The 21,117-nt window shown below is 44.2% G+C and overlaps 1 protein-coding gene and 1 pseudogene across 1 annotated transcript; both read left to right on the top strand.

Moving 5' to 3' along the window:
• Window positions 1–5,314: 5,314 nt before the first annotated feature.
• On the top strand, window positions 5,315–10,327 carry LOC139460797 (uncharacterized; annotated as a pseudogene).
• A 5,011-nt stretch (window positions 10,328–15,338) lies between these two features.
• LOC139460796 (probable serine/threonine-protein kinase kinX) lies at window positions 15,339–20,711 on the top strand. Its single transcript, XM_071242273.1, has 3 exons — window positions 15,339–15,432; window positions 17,221–17,544; window positions 20,059–20,711. Exons 1-3 carry the CDS (start codon window positions 15,351–15,353, stop codon window positions 20,376–20,378), a joined length of 726 nt encoding a protein of 241 aa, XP_071098374.1. The 5' UTR covers window positions 15,339–15,350; the 3' UTR covers window positions 20,379–20,711.
• Window positions 20,712–21,117: the final 406 nt, after the last annotated feature.

Below are 21,117 nucleotides of genomic sequence, written 5' to 3'. Positions count from 1 at the left end.
GACTTCCATGACACTTACGAGGGCGAGAAGGACTACCCTGCAATATGACGTCCATGACATTGGCGAGGGCGAGAAGGACTACCCTTCAATATGACGTCCATGACACTGACGAGGGCGAGAAGGACTACCCTGCAATATGACGTCCATGACACTGACGAGGGCGAGAAGAACTACCCTGCAATAGATGACTTCTATGACACTTACGAGGGCGAGAAGGACTACCCTGCAATATGACGTCCATGACACTTACGAGGGCGAGAAGGACTACCCTTCAATATGACGTCCATGACACTGACGAGGGCGAGAAGGACTACCCTGCAATATGACGTCCATGACACTGACGAGGGCGAGAAGGACTACCCTTCAATATGACGTCCATGACACTGGCGAGGGCGAGAAGGACTACCCTGCAATATGACGTCCATGACACTGACGAGGGCGAGAAGAACTACCCTGCAATATATGACTTCCATGACACTTACGAGGGCGAGAAGGACTACCCTGCAATATGACGTCCATGACACTGACGAGGGCGAGAAGGACTACCCTTCAATATGACGTCCATGACACTGGCGAGGGCGAGAAGGACTACCCTTCAATATGACGTCCATGACACTGACGAGGGCGAGAAGAACTACCCTGCAATATATGACTTCCATGACACTTACGAGGGCGAGAAGGACTACCCTTCAATATGACGTCCATGACACTGACGAGGGTGAGAAGGACTACCCTGCAATATGACGTCCATGACACTGACGAGGGCGAGAAGAACTACCCTGCAATATATGACTTCCATGACACTTACGAGGGCGAGAAGGACTACCCTGCAATATGACGTCCATGACACTGGCGAGGGCGAGAAGGACTACCCTCCAATATGACGTCCATGACACTGACGAGGGCGAGAAGGACTACCCTGCAATATGACGTCCATGACACTGACGAGGGCGAGAAGGACTACCCTTCAATATGACGTCCATGACACTGACGAGGGCGAGAAGGACTACCCTGCAATATGACGTCCATGACACTGGCGAGGGCGAGAAGGACTACCCTGCAATATGATGTCCATGACACTGGCGAGGGCGAGGACTACCCTTCAATATGGCGTCCATGACTCTGACGAGGGTGAGAAGGACTACCCTGCAATATGACGTCCATGACACTGACGAGGGCGAGAAGGACTACCCTGCAATATGGCGTCCATGACACTGACGAGGGCGAGAAGGACTACCCTGCAATATGACGTCCGCGACACTGACGATGGCCAAAAGGACTACCCTGCAATATGGCGTCCGTGAGACTGGTGGTATACATGATACATGTTTAAAGTGTTTTCAGAATGGAATGGCATAATAACTGTTTTCTTTGCACATCAAAATCACTGCAACATATGTCTGCGTATTTTTGTGAATGTGCATGTAAACATGAAATCATACTTCTATAAAAGAGTTACCGCCCTGACGTTTAGCGCACCGTCAGTGTTCTGCTGTAGTCTGACACGTTAGTCAACTAGGCTGTCGAAAAAGTTGTTTTCCCTCCATCATGAAACACAAACTATGTGATGTGTGCGGGGAGCCACTTAGAAGTCCCGGCAACACTGTGTAAGTGTGATCGCGAGAGTTTGGTCACATAGACTGGCGGCAAGTCTCCGTCACCAGATCCCGTATTCCAAGGCTGTGGTTAAGGTTAACGCAAACCGCCCTTGTCTCCCCAGGTATAAGGCCAACTTCTTGAGAGCATTGAACTAATTTTGAAATGTTGTTTTCAACTATTAATATCATGAAAAAGAATCTAGACTTTGTCGGATGTGGTAGCTGTACACAAATGTCATGTAATTATATCTGTTGAAAGTCTACCCTGTGGTTTGAGTCCGAAGATGAACTTCTATTGCCAGTGTCGTAACTTTTAGTTACATTCTAATCCATCCAAACTGCACAGTTTCCAGGCAAATTATATTACATGTTACATTAATGCACACTTGGCATTATTTTGCACTAATGTACTAATTAATGTACTAATGTATTGCAACCTACCTGTAATATATATCTTTAATTATCGTGTGTATGACTGCAGCTGCATCGCGTCCAATGCTGTCTGTTCGTCTGCGTTTCCTTTCATAATACAACAGCTATAATTTCATCACTGCCGTTTGTTTCCCTAGTGTTAGTGAGTGAGTGAGTGAGTGAGTGAGTGAGATGGGTTTAACGCCGCTTTTAACAGTATTCTAGTTATATCACGGCGGGTCAGCTTAATGTGGGAGGAAAGCCCGAAGTGATGCAGGTCACAGACGTTTACCACTTCGGTGAAACCCACGAGCACGGGTATGGTGCTGACAAACCTAGAAACATAATCGGGGAGAACCGGGATTCGAACCCACAATCATAGGTTTCTGGCGTGCCCAAGGGACGCAACTCTGCACAGCGAATCGCGGCGCCTTAGACGACAGGGCCTCGCGTGCGCCCCTTTCCCTAGTGTTAAACGGTTAATGATGAAAACTGTTAGTGTGTTTGTACTTTGCAAGTTCTACCCTGTACAAAATGCTAATCCGATGCTCTTTACAGCACACATATAGTTTCTTATTCACTGTACCTCAAACATGGGGCCACTCAAGGTGACAGCAGCAGAATGTTTATCAGTAGAGTAAGATATGACTTTTTATTACAGCATTCTGTATGTAGAGGATTAAAAACACAACAGAAGGCTGGATTCGAATTATTAAACTTCGATTTAGAAATTTTGCAAAAATAATTTAATGTGACGTAATTTAAGGGACGGCTCATCCGCCTCTACATACAGACTTTGTGTCAGATAAGTTCTAGTGTTTTAAACTTACTTTTACAACCTCCACCATATACGATGGAGATTTAATCCAGTTTAGAGGGCTCTACAGTTGGAGGAGTTTTTCTGATCCCATCCCCACTTTGAATTGGAAACGACTTTTAATAGATCACGTGCCTTCAGGAATTTATTTTGTAAGTAATTATTGTGTCGTAGAAAGGTTAAGTGATGGTCAAAAATAATACCAAGGAACTTTGCTTCTTTCACTATTTTGATAGGAGTTCATTCCAAAACTAAATCGGGGTCCTTATGTGGCTTATATTTTCTCCAAAAATGAATACAGTCTATTTTAGACTTAGAAAACTTAAAACCATTTTCAAGTAAACATTTCTGGATTTTTTTGAAACATAATTGGAGTTGCCTTTTAATAGTATGCATGTTTTCACATATTAAAATCATCCACAAAAAGTGATCCATCAATTGAAAAATTTCAAACTTTTTATAAACTATATATCTTAATGCTGAATAATGTGACAGACAAAATACTGCCTTGTGGGACACCCTGGTCCTTATTATAATCATCAGACAGGGTAGAACCCACGCGGACTTGAAATTGCCAGTCTGTCAAAAAACTCATATATATAAACTGATGTAAATGACCTTGCAAAATCCAAAATCATGTAAATCATTTAAAATACCATGTTTCCATGTAGCGTTGTATGCTTTTCCTAGATCGAATAAGATAGACACTGCATGTTGTTTGTTTATTAAGGCATTTAACGAATCATTTTAAACAGACTAAATTATCAATTGTACTTCTGTTTTTACAGAAACCACATTGAATATTTGTAATTAGTTAATTGGTTTTGATAATTGATCATGCGTTCCATGGTTTTGCAAACGCAGCTGGCCAATAAAATTGGACGATAATTGGAAGGATCAGTATGATCAGCTCCTTGTTTTGGTAGTGGAACAACAACAGCATCACGTTATGAGGAAGGAAACATAGGGCATGTGCAGGTTTTCGAACCATGACCATTTTTTATATTTTAGCAACGGAGTGTATTGGGGACATACACCTTCACTCTGATGTGGACATAACCAGCTTTAATTGAATTGGACACAGGTGAGCGGATGAAAGTGAATAAATGTGCGTTCGTTGGAAAGTATTTGATTTATCATCCTTTCTGGTGAAACGTTTGACAGATTGAACTTGATTTTTAAGTTTACCCACAATTTCTTCTTCGGACATGTCCGATTGAGACGTGTCCTGTCACTGCAAGAGTTCAGAGTCCGGTGTGCAGAAACAGCAACCTCAACATTAGCAAACTGAGTGATTGGTAATAAATTGATTGTCACATTTTTAACCTCCCGACTAGGGCCATGAACAAATTTGGACATAGCGAAGGGATTCAATTTGATTGGTTCATGATCTGTAGCTTCGATCATAAGGTGTGAGTGAGTGAATGAGTGAGTATGGTTTTACGCAGCTTTTAGCAATATTCCAGCAATATCACGACGGGGGACACCAGAAATAGACTTCACGCATTGTACCCATGTCGGGATTTGAACCCGGGTCTTTGGTGTGACGAGCGAATGCTTTAACCACTAGGCTACCCGACACACTAGGAATCGAGCCCAGAAAACAACATGTGTATTAACCTCATGAGACGAACGTTTATCCAAATGCCTTCGTTTAGAACCAGAATGATTGTTAGCCATGGTGAAACATGTATGGGTGATATATGTGAGATTACACGTGGCACAGAGACCTGGGTGTCTTCTACGGGTGGATCAAGGGTACATGTTGTCCAGTGGACATACAGACCTGGGTGTCTTCTACGGGTGGATCACGGGTACATGTTGTACAGTGGACATACAGACCTGGGTGTCTTCTACGGGTGGATCAAGGGTACATGTTGTACAGTGGACATACAGACCTGGGTGTCTTCTACGGGTGGATCAAGGGTACATGTTGTACAGTGGACATACAGACCTGGGTGTCTTCTACGGGTGGATCAAGGGTACATGTTGTACAGTGGACATACAGACCTGGGTGTCTTCTACGGGTGGATCAAGGTTACATGTTGTACAGTGGACATACAGACCTGGGTGTCCCTTATGGGTGGATCAAGGGAACATGCTGTACAGTGGACATACAGACCTGGGTGTCGGGGATAGGTGATAAGTAATTTCCGCAGTGTGAGAGAAATAGAAGTAATTTATGCACATCATTAATGATAAAACGATTAATTAATTTAAACAAGAAATCTAATATATTTCAAGTTACTTCAATATTTATAATACTCTCAACACGTTTCTATTGTGGCTACATACTTGGTATGTAACACAATACCCTGATGAAGTTCCCTGCCTTATTTGTGTCTGTGGTGCCACATGTACGCACGGGAATTTTCTGTCAGAGCATTCCTGAGTTGGCTTTTTGTCAAACACTTCGGACTAAGCTCCATGTTGATCCAGCACCAAGTCAGTCTTCTCGTAACTGCGACGTGCTTCACAGCATCCCTTCATGATGGAACTAACAAATGTTGTATTCATCAGTCTTGTGTTGTTATGTGGTGTCAGAGACGCACATGCTGACACCAGTGTGACCGCTTTGACTGGACAAGTGAGAGTCCTGACCGCAAGTATCCAAGTATGGAAAGGAAGAGTTGTTAATATTAAGGCTGATATGAAAAAACACTTTAAGATGTGGGAGTCATCACTGAAAACTGAACTGACTAACACGTTCATTCCTGCCCTGATAAAGCCTCTAGTGAAGCAAGCGATTACGGATAGTCTGAAAGAAGATTACAGTGGGAATATTGTCAGCGGACATGTTCTAGATGTTGTTAACAGCCTGAAAGCCCGTGTACTTTACACGAAGACACACATTCAGGCAGTAAGCCAACAGTTCAGACATGTTGAAAGGGAAGGAACACTTTCAAAGAGAGTCTTGGAAAATTGCGAGGGGAGCTCAATAATGACATCCACAGTTTACAGCTGCAGCTGAATGAGACGGTAGCTCGTCATCGTGATGAAAATATAATGATCACTGCTCTCAGGGATGATATGATGACACTGAATGCAAGCTGTGTGAAGAGAGAAGAGGTTGAAGAGAGCACCTCTGTTGAACAGTCATACAGGGAGGGATTGCAGGAAATGCAGCAAAAGTTAAAAACTGACATTCAGAGTTTAAACATCCAACTAAATCAGACCATTGATGATCTGCATGATTCAAAGCAAGTAATCACTGGTCTTAGAGAGGACACGGTGACACTGAATACAAGCTGTTTGAAGAGAGAAGAGGTTGAAGAGCGCACCAGTGTTGAACAGTCATACAGGGAGGGATTGCAGGAAATGCAGCAAAAGTTAAAAACTGACATTCAGAGTTTAAACATTCTACTAAATCAGACCATTGATGATCTGCATGATTCCAATCAACTAATCACCGGTATCACAGAGGACATGGTGACACTGAATACAAGCTGTGTGATGAGAAAATATATTAAAGAGGTCGATGTTACTGAAAGGTCGCTGACTACATCGTCGCTGTCGCAGATGTCATTCACAACATCGCCCCATTCGTTTCCTGGTGCTGCAGGAGGTAAGACATTTAGCTGTGATTTCTTATGAATATGAAAACAGTTTTGTCGCTGAATTTTCAACCATCTCTCTATACATTCTGTGCGAAAGATGTATGAAATACCTTGTCAGCTTGCTGACGGGGTTAACCTGTTTGGACAAGGCGTCGGACCTCTGATCAGAAGGTCCGTGATTGGAATCCCATCACAGGACTCGGACATTTTATGGCCGCTACATCAGCATAGGGGCTTTCAGGGCAAGTCAGCATGAGGTTTACTTTGTACGTCAACATGTGGCTTACAGGACACGTCAGCATAGACTTTACTGGGCATGTCGAGACAGGGTTTACAGAGCAAGTCAGCATAATGTTTACAGGGCATGTCGAGACAGGGTTTACAGAGCAAGTCAGCATAATGTTTACAGGGCATGCCGAGACAGGGTTTACAGAGCAAGTCAGCATAATGTTGACAGGGTATGTCGAGACAGGGTTTACAGGGCATGTCAGCATAATGTTTACAGGGCATGTCGAGATAGGTTTTGCAGGGCAAGTCAGCATAATGTTTACAGGGCATGTCGAGACAGGGTTTACAGGGCATGTCACCATAATGTTTACAGGGCATGTCGAGACAGGGTTTACAGGGCATGTCAGCATAATGTTTACAGGGCATGTCGAGACAGGGTTTACAGAGCAAGTCAGCATAATGTTTACAGGGCATGTCGAGACAGGGTTTACAGAGCAAGTCAGCATAATGTTTACAGGGCATGTCGAGACAGGGTTTACAGAGCAAGTCAGCATAATGTTTAAAGGGCATGTCGAGACAGGGTTTACAGAGCAAGTCAGCATAATGTTTAAAGGGCATGTCGAGACAGGGTTTACAGAGCAAGTCAGCATAGACTTTACCGGGCATGTCGAGACAGGGTTTACAGGGCAAGTCAGCATAATGTTTAAAGGGCATGTCGAGACAGGGTTTACAGAGCAAATCAGCATAATGTTTACAGGGCATGTCGAGACAGGGTTTACAGAGCAAGTCAGCATAATGTTTACAGGGCATGTCGAGACAGGGTTTACAGGGCATGTCACCATAATGTTTACAGGGCATGTCGAGACAGGGTTTACAGGGCATGTCAGCATAGACTTTACAGGGCATGTCGAGACAGGGTTTACAGGGCATGTCACCATAATGTTTACAGGGCATGTCGAGACAGGGTTTACAGAGCAAGTCAGCATAGACTTTACTGGGCATGTCGAGACAGGGTTTACAGAGCAAGTCAGCATAATGTTTACAGGGCATGTCGAGACAGGGTTTACAGAGCAAGTCAGCATAATGTTTACAGGGCATGTCGAGACAGGGTTTACAGGGCATGTCAGCATAATGTTTACAGGGCATGTCGAGATAGGTTTTGCAGGGCAAGTCAGCATGGGGTTTACAGGGCATGTCGAGACAGGGTTTACAGGGCATGTCAGCATAATGTTTACAGGGCATGTCGAGACAGGGTTTACAGGGCATGTCAGCATAATGTTTACAGGGCATGTCGAGATAGGTTTTGCAGGGCATGTCGAGACAGGGTTTACAGGTTTACACGCCTCGCTTGTAATAATTTTGTACCTTGAACATACACCGTCAAGCAGTAATAATCGGGTGGACGGTTTTCTGTATTATGGAATTTAAAATGCGTTGTGAGTTAGCTATGAGTTTATACAAGGGTCGCGTCACCCTTTAACTTGATATGCCAACCCTAAATAAAACTTTGGCGAATTCAGTGGGTAAAAAGTAGTAAGTCCTGGGACGATACACCGATGCGTCGGTAGATCACGATGTCTTACTCCTCGATACAATCGATCGCAATCGCACAGTGAGTAAAAAAACATTGATTCTAACCTAAATATATTCTTTAATAACTGTTACACCAAACACTAATTACAAGTAAATATGAGAAGTGAAAACGTTCATATTTTCATCCATTGCGCCATACTGACACTGTCAACTGTAATTTGTTTGTGTGCCAGATATTTGGCCATCCTGTCTATGACAAAGATGGCTTACACAGCACTGATGAGAGCAAACCTAAGTGTGGTCCTACGTATCGGATCGTGAGCAAGGTATCGTAGTACGTATCAGATCGTGAGCAAGGTATCGTCCTACGTATCGGATCGTGAGCAAGGTATCACTGACTGAACAGCATATTTATTGTTTCAGCCTCGAGCGACCCGATTCACAGCGAAAGGATTAGAACGCTCCGTATGACGACCCAAGAGTCTAATCTACATGGTAGGTGGGAGAACCCAGCAGGACTGGTGGTAGATAGCGTCACTGTCCAACTTTGTACGAGATGTGGTCACATGTGCATGTAAAAAATATAAACAAGAAAGTTCACGCCACAAACCTTTATATAGCAGTCTCTACAATAACAAGCTGATGAATGTTAACAACTGTATTGACAGTACCACCATCAGGCTCAATCCAACAAGCGTGTACAGACACGCGGCTCAGATGAACAGTAATCTCAATGTTTAAAAGCAATCTCAATGTTAGTGTTGGATATTTATGATAGTCGTTTGAGTGATTTGTCAGTCGCTCGGCTACCTGATATTTATACCTCTGCTAAGACAAACGTATCTAAAATGTTATTCATCAGTGAAAATGTTTAAATACATAAGAGTTGTCGAATGGCCATATCTTGTATATCTATAATGCTTATGTGGTGTGCCTAGTTTTCTGAACAGCATGTTCTGTGTTTCAGCCTCGAGTGATCCGAGTCGGACACCAGTGACAACACAAAAGCCTGCTACACAGGGTAGGTGGGAGAACCCAGCAGGCACAAAGTTTAGGCACTCTTGAATCCCTCCAACAATTAACAAGCTGGGGTATAGACCCGTGGGTGTTCTGACTTGCTTCTTGCATGCCATCGTATCCCAGTTGTGTGGATCGGTGCTCATGTTGTCAACCACTGGACTGTCTGTGCCAGACTCCATCATCTTATTGCTGGACTACTGCTGAGTGCGGCGTAAAACAACAAACAGACAGGCTGACATTCTCCAGCGTTCTGTCTTATTATCTAATATTACCAAACAACATTTGTACTGACAGAATCATCTTAGCTTAAACATCGAACGTTAACACTATCAAGCCATACACAGAATAATGTTACAGCTACTCGATGTAACAGAAATAGTTGAAACATCAAAAAAATAATCCTTGATTACATGAACCAGCTGTCGTCATTCTCCCCAATCGTTGTATTGTCAGCCATGTTGGAAGTGTTTGATAACGTATCGTGTCACGTATCCATTTTGAGGAGTGAACGATGTAAATGTATGACGAAGATGTCGGGATGTGTACAGAGTTTACTTTGTGCTTCAGCGACTTCATCACCAGCAGACTGCAGCCGCCTGTATCACGCCAGCGATGACGGGGACCTGGAGGAGGTGGAGCGGCTCCTGTCACTGAACGTCGACGTCAACTGTAGGTGGTATAGCAGGACACCGGTGATGGAGGCAGCATACTACGGACACAGAGACGTGGTGGAGCTCCTGGTGAGTAAAGGAGCTGATGTGTCACTGGAGGACAAGGACGGTAACAACATCCTTCACTACGCCTGTAAAGGAAGATATGTCGAGGCGGTGAAGCTTGTGCTGTCACAGAACGTGGTCGACATCAATAGTAGAGGATGGAGGAGCAGGACACCGGTGATGGGGGCAGCACACAGCGGACACAGAGACGTGGTGGAGTTCCTGGTGAGTAAAGGTGCCGATGTGTCACTGGTGGACGAGGACGGTAACAACATCCTTCACTACGCCTGTGTGGGAGGATATGTAGAGACGGTGAAGTATGTACTGTCACTGAACGTGGTTGACATCGACGCCAGGGACAACGCTGGCCTGACAGCGATGGACTGGGCGAGATACTGGGGACGTCAGCGATTGGTGGATCTGCTGGTGTCCCGAGGCGCTCAGTGACGGCAGTGTCGTGTTTGTGTAGACGGTTCAGGAGACGTGACAGTGACGTGGTGTGCTGTTCACGTCCGTTCTGTGTAAATATGTCATGATGTAGGTGAAACTCTTTGTAGTTTTTGGAGATAAATAAAACTTTTAAAAACATTTTCAGACATTTTTCATAAGTTTATTATAAGTCGTGAAACAGACAAATAACTGTTTGTTTACATCTCGCTGCACTCGGTGACCTCAGACTGATCCTAGGTTCGCCCAGCTGATGTGGTGCCAAATGTACAATGACAGTGACGTCACACTGCTGATGACATCACGAGTACTGCCTCACGGTCAAGGCCATTCATCAGTTTACCAAAGGCAGAATATCTGTTTCTATGGAGGTGTTTTCAATATGTGTCAATTATTGCTGCTTGAATTAAAAAGGAAACATTTCTGGTCGGCGAGGTATATTTGTCACGATTTCAATAAAAATACCGGCTTTATTTCCATGAACAGCAATACTTCTACTTAAAATACAGCAGCAATACCTTGATCGATACAAAGGTAAATGTCAAGCAAAACGTAAGGTGAAATCAGTAGAGATTCTCATGGTTAACCCCCCCATGGTGCCTGGCCGCCAGCTGGCTTTGCATATAGCTCAGTGCCGCACTGTGATGACGTTTCCAAAACGTATCCATTGAATATAAAGTGTTATGTACAACGTTCCTATTTGTTCACACAGTGTAACCAAATTGTATAACATGCAACTCGAGTTGAGTATATAAAGTCAACAAATCAAACAGATATATGCACTGCATAGCCATCGATAAAATGCTGACATTGTAAGTTTCCTACTTTTCTACGGTTATTGTGATATGGAAGCAGCCGAATGTGGCAAGTAAAGTCAAGTAAGCGCCCTTGTTTGAAATCTAAATGTACAGTAACTCATTTAATTGGAAAGTACATATCCTAACGGCGAGAGACATATGACATTCATGTCAAAGTACTAAGTATTAACTGATAAAAAAAATCACGATTAAATTGTCCGTGTTTTTGACGTCAAAACAACATTCACTCACAGACTGTTTCAAGATTATGATACATTATGAATGAATGTTTCTTACTTCACAGTTAGAAAAGTGAGGGACCATATATGGTCCCGTGGTACCAAGAGGGTTAAAATAAAGGACATGCCGAGTCAGATCCGGATGGTTGTCTATGCTCATTGAGGCGATAGGGTAGCTAGGCGATGAAAGCATTTGCTCGTCTCGCCGGCGAACGGCCTGCCTAATGCACGCAATCATCTTCCCGAGGCAAGAGAGTTAACTGACTTTAAAAGTCCAGTTTCCACCCTTGCCGAACTAGGCTGGAATTCCTGGGCTCGATCGTAACGCCACCAGTGGCTATTACCAGTTATGCCACTTCTAAGCCTCTCCTACGGACCAATCAGATTCACCTCTCGTATCACTTGCGTTCGCTTCACACAAAATGGTGGGACCCAGTCAGGGCGATCTGATCGATAATCAAGATCTACATTGTGATAAAACGGGTCTTATATCACGAAATGCATCAAATCACGTGGGCACCTTAAATAAAAACATGAAAAGATTTGCAAACTATCTGCTGACAACGAGTTGGCGCTGCACATGTTTTGCAATTCCTGCAAACGACCAAACTCTGCATGACAGTTTACGAACCGGATTTCGATTTCGGTGCGCGATTTTGATTGGACTATGCAAAGACTCGTTAGTCTAGCAAAAATGTAACTCCATAATCCAAGCCTAGTTCGGCAAGGGTGGAAACTGGACTTTTATAGCCAGTTAACTCTCTTGCCTCGGGAAGATGGTACCCAATGGGCAGCTGCACAGTTTGGATGTAACTTGTGCACTGGTAGGTTGAGGTGGAGTTTGGAAGATTGACATAAACACAGCACGTGTCTGTATCTGTTGATAATGTCAACTTTACATATCCAATCATGTGAGTTGAGATTGTTAATGAGTGAGGATGTTTACTCTACGAAACGATTTTATTCCTTTTTTTGGTATCTTTTTTATATATCAAGCTAAATCATGAATCCGAAATTCATCCAACAGCTATTGGACCAGTCTTTTATTTCTATTCATATGTTTGTTTGTTTGTTTGTTGTTTAACGCCGCACTCAGCAATATTCCAGCTATATGACGGCTGCTGTAAGCAATCGAGTCTGGACCAGACAATCCAGTGATTGACAACATGAGCATTGATCCCCGCAATTGGGGTTGATGACATGCATCAAGTCAGCGAGCCTTACCACCCGATCCCGTTAGTCGCCTCTTACGACAAGCATAGTCGCCTATCTATTCTACCCTGGAAGTTCACGGGCCTAATTCACATGTAACCTGTCGAACATTGGTAAAGACTATATCAGTCCTGCTATAAGTAAGCATACACACACGGTCTATATAGCTATATATGGCTCTATAGTGCGCTCCAACAGGACACAAATACCATGTATTGACCTTGTTTAAGAAACTCGACCCTGCGCCACGACGTCCATGACTTCGACAAGGGCAACAAAGTCTACCCTGCGCTACATGTTGTACCAGTCTAAAATAAGGACATCATTCTTGTCACTGATGCGTCAAATTTGGAATGTCCTCAAATATTGTACTAAGGACTTACATGTTGCAAACTTGATCAGAAATCGTATGGGGATGTTTAAACTTTGCTTGGAAAGTGGCATGCTCGAGTGTACCTCCATGGTTGCTGTAGACACCCTTTGCATGGAAAGAGCATGCTCGAGTGTACCTCCATGGTTGCTGTAGACACCCTTTGCATGGAAAGAGCATGCTCGAGTGTACCTCCATTGTTGCTGTAGACACCCTTTGCATGGAAAGAGCATGCTCGAGTGTACCTCCATTGTTGCTGTAGACACCCTTTGCATGGAAAGAGCATGCTCGAGTGTACCTCCATGGTTGCTGTAGACACCCTTTGCTTGGAAAGTGGCATGCTCGAGTGTACCTCCATTGTTGCTGTAGACACGATGGAGCTGCTGGAACATTACGAGACATTACGAGACTGAAAGGGAAGTTCATTCTGCTCAACTTGTCAATGCTTTTGCCCTCAAGTCATTTGAATCCTTTATTTGTTTGTTTTTTTAACCATCATGTTTCATGACATTCCATGTTTTCCAACCTTAAAGTCAATATTTTATGTACGCCTCTCTCAGTTTAAATACTAGATTATATATGTTAGAATAGATTTATCTTTCCTTGTTTATAACTTCCGGAAAAGGCTGTTTTCTCCCGATGTTTATACGCCTGATCGGACGTATATGCGCCCCAAATCAAGATCAATGTACACGCATTTTTTCCTAAGACCTATAATATATCGTACAGTGTTGTGTTGGCCAAAATAGGCCTTCTGTGGCAAAAGACTAAATACTGCTACTAAAAACTAACACCACTACTTCTACTACTACTACTACTACTACTACCACCACTAGTCTTAGCACTACTACTACTTCCACAACTACCACTACTACCACTACTACTACTACTACTACTACTACTACTACTATTACTACTACTACTAATACACACAGGTCAAATAACAAAAATGTCGCTTTGCGAAACGAACAGTACCGACTGACGAGTTAAGTGAGAGATCTACAGTTTAAAACGAAACGTTTTCAAGAGAAAAACAAACGGCAAGAAGTGATATTAACTCCATAATTGACCATCTGTCATTATTTTGCCTTGTCAATGTGGAACTAACGTAAAAAGGAAGTCAACTGTCTGTGTACCGGGCAGACACTTGCGATTGGCGATAAAGGGAGACAATTTGAGGGGAAGCCACTCTTGTATCATAGTTCCGTCAAAGTATGATGTTCACTGCAGTGAAATATCAAGTGTTTCTCAACTTCGATTATTTACATACGTACCACTGCCATACAGCTGGAATATTGCTGAGTGCGGTGTAGAACAAAAAACAAACCAAATGACAAACAAAACAGGTAGTCAGCTGGATGGCCCAGTGATCTAAGACGTTTCTTCAAAGTTGCGTCCCTTAAAGGGGAAGTGTACACGCAAAAATCACTTTCTTTCTTTTTCTAAACAAAACGCAATTTTAGAATTAGTTAGTATCTGTGTTTGAAAATATACACTCATTTTTTTTCACAGTGAAAGTAGGAAGCTCACAATAGTGTGAAAGTGATATGCCGTTATGAGGCCTTCGTTTCACGAGCGAAATAGGCCTGAGTTATCCCCCTTAGATTATGACGTAATTGGTGCCAATTCAACTGGGTCCCTGTCTATTCTCAACGCAAAAGATATCAAGGACCAGTTTGCGGTAAAACAACATGGTCTACGACACACTCCGGCGCAGTGGTGTCTCAGCATAACACAATTCTGGCTGGCATCTGAGATGCTAGAATCACAAAACTGTACCTACACCACGTGAAGCGGCTCTTACAGAGCATGATGACGTCATAATGTTTATCAATTGGCACCAATGACGTCATATTGCAAGGGGCATAAGCCATGGTGTTTTTGTTATGGAAATAGAACACTTGGTAAATGTGAAAAATATGAATCGTTTTAGTGCAAAAAATATGTTAATTAAATATGATGTTTTTATATTTTTGTCTATGACACTTCTATGTTAACACTTTTAATGTGGAAAAAGTACAAGAAAAAAAGGTTCATTTCCGTGTGAACTTGCCCTTTAAGTTGCAGGATCTGGATTCAAATTACTCATCAAGCTCTTGGTAGTGGTTTCGTCAGGTAGAAATCTCGAGGTAGAGATGTAGGATGTGATGTAAAAGTCACACTGACCCGCATCTCTATCGATCCAGTCTATTCAAATACACATACCGGTCCAATAGCTGTACATAAATATATTGTGAAAGGTTTCGTTCCACCAGACAGTAATGAAATACATAGGATAATGGCAACGACTTCACAGTTGACATGTGATATTGTCCCACTCGCCAGCTCGTATTGATTAACGTTGAGTCGATGACGCTGGAGGACGTACCACAGCAACATACTGAGACGCTTAAGTGTAACTTATCATGCAGTTTCTTATTCAGTTAAGTCCAGTATCCTCACATTTAAGGACCACACATTGTCATTGCTTTAAGAAAACGTACACAGGTAAGACAAACACGCTGTATACGTACCGTACGCTCTGCCCTTTGACTGGTGACAGTGAAAGTATTGACGTTTTTTCCAACGTATTGTTTATCAGGGTAAAGTAGGATGTTATGTAAGTCGTACAATGTTCTAAGTATGTAAAATGTGTATGGGGTGAAGGTGTGGCGACAGACACAATGCTGGTGGAAATATATGTCACTAGCACTCGTTAACGATTTTTATTCAAGTGTAATTGTCATTGAAAGTTCAAGGTTTTCACCTTGACAACTGCCTACCAACTCCTGTACTGGTCGAGACATTTCTTTGTCATACGACAGCCAACTTTTAACGAATACGGTAATAGTGACACTAATATCGGCGGGGAACTCATCAAGATATACCAACTTAATTGTGCCATGTTATAGAGAACAGATGTTGCTGGCTCGAATTAATTTGCCACCATTGTAGCATTCATATACCTTTATTCACAAAAAGGTATCATATATGCATTAGTTATTGTAGATAGTTCCGTATTGACTGTATTATTACTTAGAAATTTATTTCGCCATTTGTTATGATGCTTCGACCTTGGCAGTTATACACGGGGTCGTGTGTTACTGTACAGCCGAGATCTGCTGTTAATACAGAAGTAGACGGACATGCTGTGCTTATATAATATACTGCTACTGCTTCTACTTCTACTGCTTCTACTACCACTCCTTCTACTACTTCCACTACTTCTTCTACTACTACTACTACTACTACTACTACTACTACTACTACCACCACCACTTTCACTATTTCCACTACAAATGCTACTACTACTACTTCTTCTACTACTACTACTACTACTACTACTACTACTACTACTACTTCTACTACTACTACTACTACTACAACTACTGCTGCTGCTACTACTACTACTGCTTCTACTACTACTACTACTACTACTACTGCTTCTTCTACTACTACTACTACTACTACTGCTATTACTACTACTACAACTACTGCTTCTACTACTACTACTACTGCTTCTTCTACTACTACTACTACTACTGCTTCTACTACTACTACTACTACTGCTTCTACTACTACTACTATTACTACTGCTTCTTCTACTACTACTACTACTACTACTACTGCTGCTGCTACTACTACTACTACTACTACTACTACTACTGCTTCTACTACTACTGCTGCTACTACTACTACTACTACTACTACTACTACTACTAGTAGGTATTTCTTGCTGACGCACAACAGTATTTTTTCACCAAAACATCGTTGTTCTGTATAGAGTGTCCCACACACTCTCAGTCTATACTCCCCATATAATTTTCTTCTCAAACCCACCTTTTGTTTATAAACTATTTATATGTTGTATATAAATCTTAAAATACCCCCAAAGTATAGCCACAGTATCTCCGTGTTATCAATAAATCCTGGCGTAGATCAGAACTAGGGAATACTAGTGGGTTCCGCTCTCATCATTTCGGGCTTTCCTCCCACATCAAGTTGAAACGCTGGGATAAAACACTGTGCCAATAATTAAACCAACTCACTCTATGGTATACAGTGGGGCACGGGTGGCCCAGTCGTCGAAGGCGCCGCGATTCGCTGTGCAGAGTTGCGTCCCTTGGACACGCAAGAAACCTATGATTGTGGGTGCGGGCTTTCCTCCCACATTAAGCTGACACGTCGCGATATAACTGGAATACTGTTAAAAGCGGCGATAAACCGAACTCACTCACTCACTCACTATGGTACACAGAGACTCGTGTGTCGACATCATCACTGCGTCTGTTTCAGTAATGATTCGTGTGTGGATGTTGACCTGGCCGGTGACGGAGCAGGAACGGTCGCAACAGGACGAGGAGAGGAAGTCCATAACCTTTGACTGGAAGGCGAAAAGATCCAAATCCTTTCACTCCCTGAAAGCTTACTTTTCAAATCTAGGTTCTGCTTTCAAACATCCGCAAAAATCGTCAGAAAATGAAGCAGATAATATGATTGAAACCCAGGTGGGTGAAGAACTGGAGGAGCTAGAGGCAGAGCCCGTGGAGGTGAAGCGAGAGGTTCCAGTGACGAACGTTAATGTCCACAAAATGATAGAAGACCTCCAGTCAGAGAAGGGTAAGTACAGTAAGTGAGCTAGTGATTTTGTTTTAACGCCGTTTTTAGCAATATTCCAGCAATATCTCGGCGGGGGACACCAGAAATGGGCTTCACACATTGTACCCATGTCGGAAATTGAACCCAGGTCTTCGGCGTGTCGAGAGGACGCAGTGTTAGTACAGTCACCTTAGGGGCACATAGGTGGCCCAGCGGTGTAAGGTGCCACAGTTCTCTGCAGTCGTATCGAGATAGGCTGAACATGGGTTCGACTCCCTGATTATGATCCTTGGTTTGATAGTACCCAGTCATCTACGGCGGCACAATTCCTTGTGCAGAGTTGTGTTTATTGGAGACGTCAGCAGCCTATGATCGTTAGTTCAAATACCATTGAGCATCGATTGTTTCTGGTTTGTCTGCACCATATCCACGGGACACTTTCCCCACACCCTCTCCGACACAACACACTTTATTCTCTAACCCATAGCCACGACATACGTTCCACCCACCCCCATAGCCACGACACACTTTCCACCCACCCCAATAGCCATGACACACTTTCCGCCCACCCCTATAGCCACGACACACTTTCCACCCACCCCAAAAGCCACGACACACTTTCCACCCACCCCTATAACCACGACACACTTTCCACCCACCCACACCCCCATAGCCACGACACACTTTCCGCCACCCCCATAGCCACGACTCATTTTTTACACACCCCCATAGCCACGACACACTTTCCACCAACCCGCATAGCCATGACACATTTTTTACACACCCCCATACCCACGACACACTTTCCCCACTCCATAGCCACGACACACTTTCCACCCATCCCCATAGCCACGACACACTTTCCACCCACCCCCATAGCCACGACACACTTTCCACCCACCCCCATAGCCAAGACACACTTTCCACCCACCTCTATAGCCATGACACACTTTCCACCCACCCCCATAGCCACGACACACTTTCCACCCACCTCTATAGCCATGACACACTTTTCACCCACCCCTATAGCCACGACACACTTTCCACCCAACCCTATAGCCACGACACACTTTCCGCCACCCCCATAGCCGTGACACACTTTCCGCCCACCCCCATAGCCACGACACACTTTCCACCCACCCCCATAGCCACGACACACTTTCCACCCACCCCCATAGCCACGACACCCTTTCCACCGACCCATAGCCACGACACACTTTCCCCAACCCCATAGCCACGACACACTTTCCACCGACCAATAGCCACGACACACTTTCCGCACACCCCCATACCCAAGACACACTTTCCACCCAACCCCATAGCCACGACACACTTTCCACCCATCCCCCATAGCCACGACACACTTTCCACCCACCCGCATAGCCAAGACACACTTTCCATCCCTATAGCCACGACACACTTTCCCCACCCCCATAGCCACGACACACTTTCCACCCAACCCCATAGCCACGATACACTTTCCACCCACCCGCATAGCCACGACACACTTTCCACCCACCCGCATAGCCACGACACACTTTCCCCACCCCCACAGCCACGACACACTTTCCCCACCCCCATAGCCACGACACACTTTCCACCCACCCCCATAGCCACGACACACTTTCCACCCACCCCCATAGCCACGACACACTTTCCACCCACCCGCATAGCCACGACACACTTTCCACCCACCCGCATAGTCAAAAACACACTTTCCATCCCTATAGCCACGACACACTTTCCACCCACCCCCATACCCACGACACACTTTCCCCACCCCCATAGCCACGACACACTTTCCACCCAACCCCATAGCCACGACACACTTTCCACCCACCCGCATAGCCAAGACACACTTTCCATCCCTATAGCCACGACACACTTTCCACCCACCCCCATACCCACGACACACTTTCCCCACCCCCATAGCCACGACACACTTTCCATCCCTATAGCCACGACACACTTTCCACCCACCCCCATAGCCACGACACACTTTCCATCCCTATAGCCACGACACACTTTCCCCACCCCCATAGCCACGACACACTTTCCACCCACCCCCATAGCCAAGACACACTTTCCACCCACCCCTATAGCCACGACACACTTTCCACCCACCCCCATAGCCACGACACACTTTCCACCCACCCGCATAGCCACGACACACTTTCCACCCACCCGCATAGCCAAGACACACTTTCCATCCCTATAGCCACGACACACTTTCCACCCACCCCCATACCCACGACACACTTTCCACCCACCCCCATAGCCACGACACACTTTCCACCCACCCCCATGGCCACGACACACTTTCCACCCACCCCCATAGCCACGTCACATTTTCCATCGATCCTTCCTCATACACGCTTCAGATGACGAATGACGTGCATGTTGTCGTGTGTTCCTGGTGTGGGCTGCAGTTGCTGTTGTCGGTGATAGTAATTTATTCAACATCTGCAGTCATCAAACAGCCACACCAATCATCATGTCACGTGTATCCCATGTGCGTGTAACATTTTGTTTCAGCCGAGACTGTGGCGACGGTCGAATCCCCGCCCCCAAAGATCGACACTGTTGAAGGGGTGGACGTGGTTGAGGAAGAAGCAACGCCATACGTGGAACCCATCACAGAGATTCACCTGGAAGAAAAGGAGACGACAAAAGCAGAACCTGTCCAGGAAGTTGAGGAGGAGGAGGAACCAGCGAAGATAGAAGAGGAAGACGTAGAGACTATATCTGTGTTTGACATGGTTAAAGGCTTTGAGCACATCAAGAGGGACCCCAGTGTCAAGAAGGTGCCCAAAGAGTTCCGGAAGAGAACAACAGTGACTCTAACAAAACAGTGAAGTTTTCCCCGGCCTCAGTGTCGACATTAGAACCCTATTGAACCATTGCACTCACACATGCATAGATGCATAGCCACAGAAAAATACATGCATAGACACCGATACACACATACATAGACACAGATATATAGACACAGATACACACATGTACACACGCATAGACACAGATACACACATACATAGACACAGATACACACATACATAGACACAGATATATAGACACAGATACACACCTACATAGACACAGATACACACATACAAAGACACACATACATAGACACACATACATAGACACAGATACACACATACATAGACACAGATACATAGACACAGATACATAGACACACATACATAGACACAGATACATAGACACACATACATAGACACAGATACATAGACACAGATACACACATACATAGACACACATACATAGACACAGATACATAGACACACATACATAGACACAGATACATAGACACAGATACATAGACACACATACATAGACACACATACATAGACACAGATACATAGACACACATACATAGACACACATACATAGACACAGATACACACATACATAGACACACATACATAGACACAGATACACACATACATAGACACACATACATAGACACAGATACACACATACATAGACACACATACATAGACACACATACATAGACACACATACATAGACACAGATACATAGACACACATACATAGACACAGATACATAGAC

This window comes from Haliotis cracherodii, unplaced genomic scaffold, assembly GCF_022045235.1.
Source record: "Haliotis cracherodii isolate W230 unplaced genomic scaffold, xgHalCrac1.p SCAF_14, whole genome shotgun sequence".
In the NCBI taxonomy this organism is placed as follows: Eukaryota; Metazoa; Mollusca; class Gastropoda; order Lepetellida; family Haliotidae; genus Haliotis; species Haliotis cracherodii.
Note: the sequence above shows the minus strand (reverse complement) of the source record. Positions and strands in the feature narration are given on the sequence as shown.

Coding starts and splice junctions, on each gene's coding strand:
- LOC139460796 (XM_071242273.1), top strand. CDS start 15,351: ATGCAGTTTCTTATTCAGTTAAGTCCAGTATCCTCACATTTAAGGACC. Junction 15,433..17,220: donor CTTTAAGAAAACGTACACAG/GTAAGACAAACA, acceptor CGTCTGTTTCAG/TAATGATTCGTGTGTGGATG. Junction 17,545..20,058: donor AGACCTCCAGTCAGAGAAGG/GTAAGTACAGTA, acceptor ATTTTGTTTCAG/CCGAGACTGTGGCGACGGTC.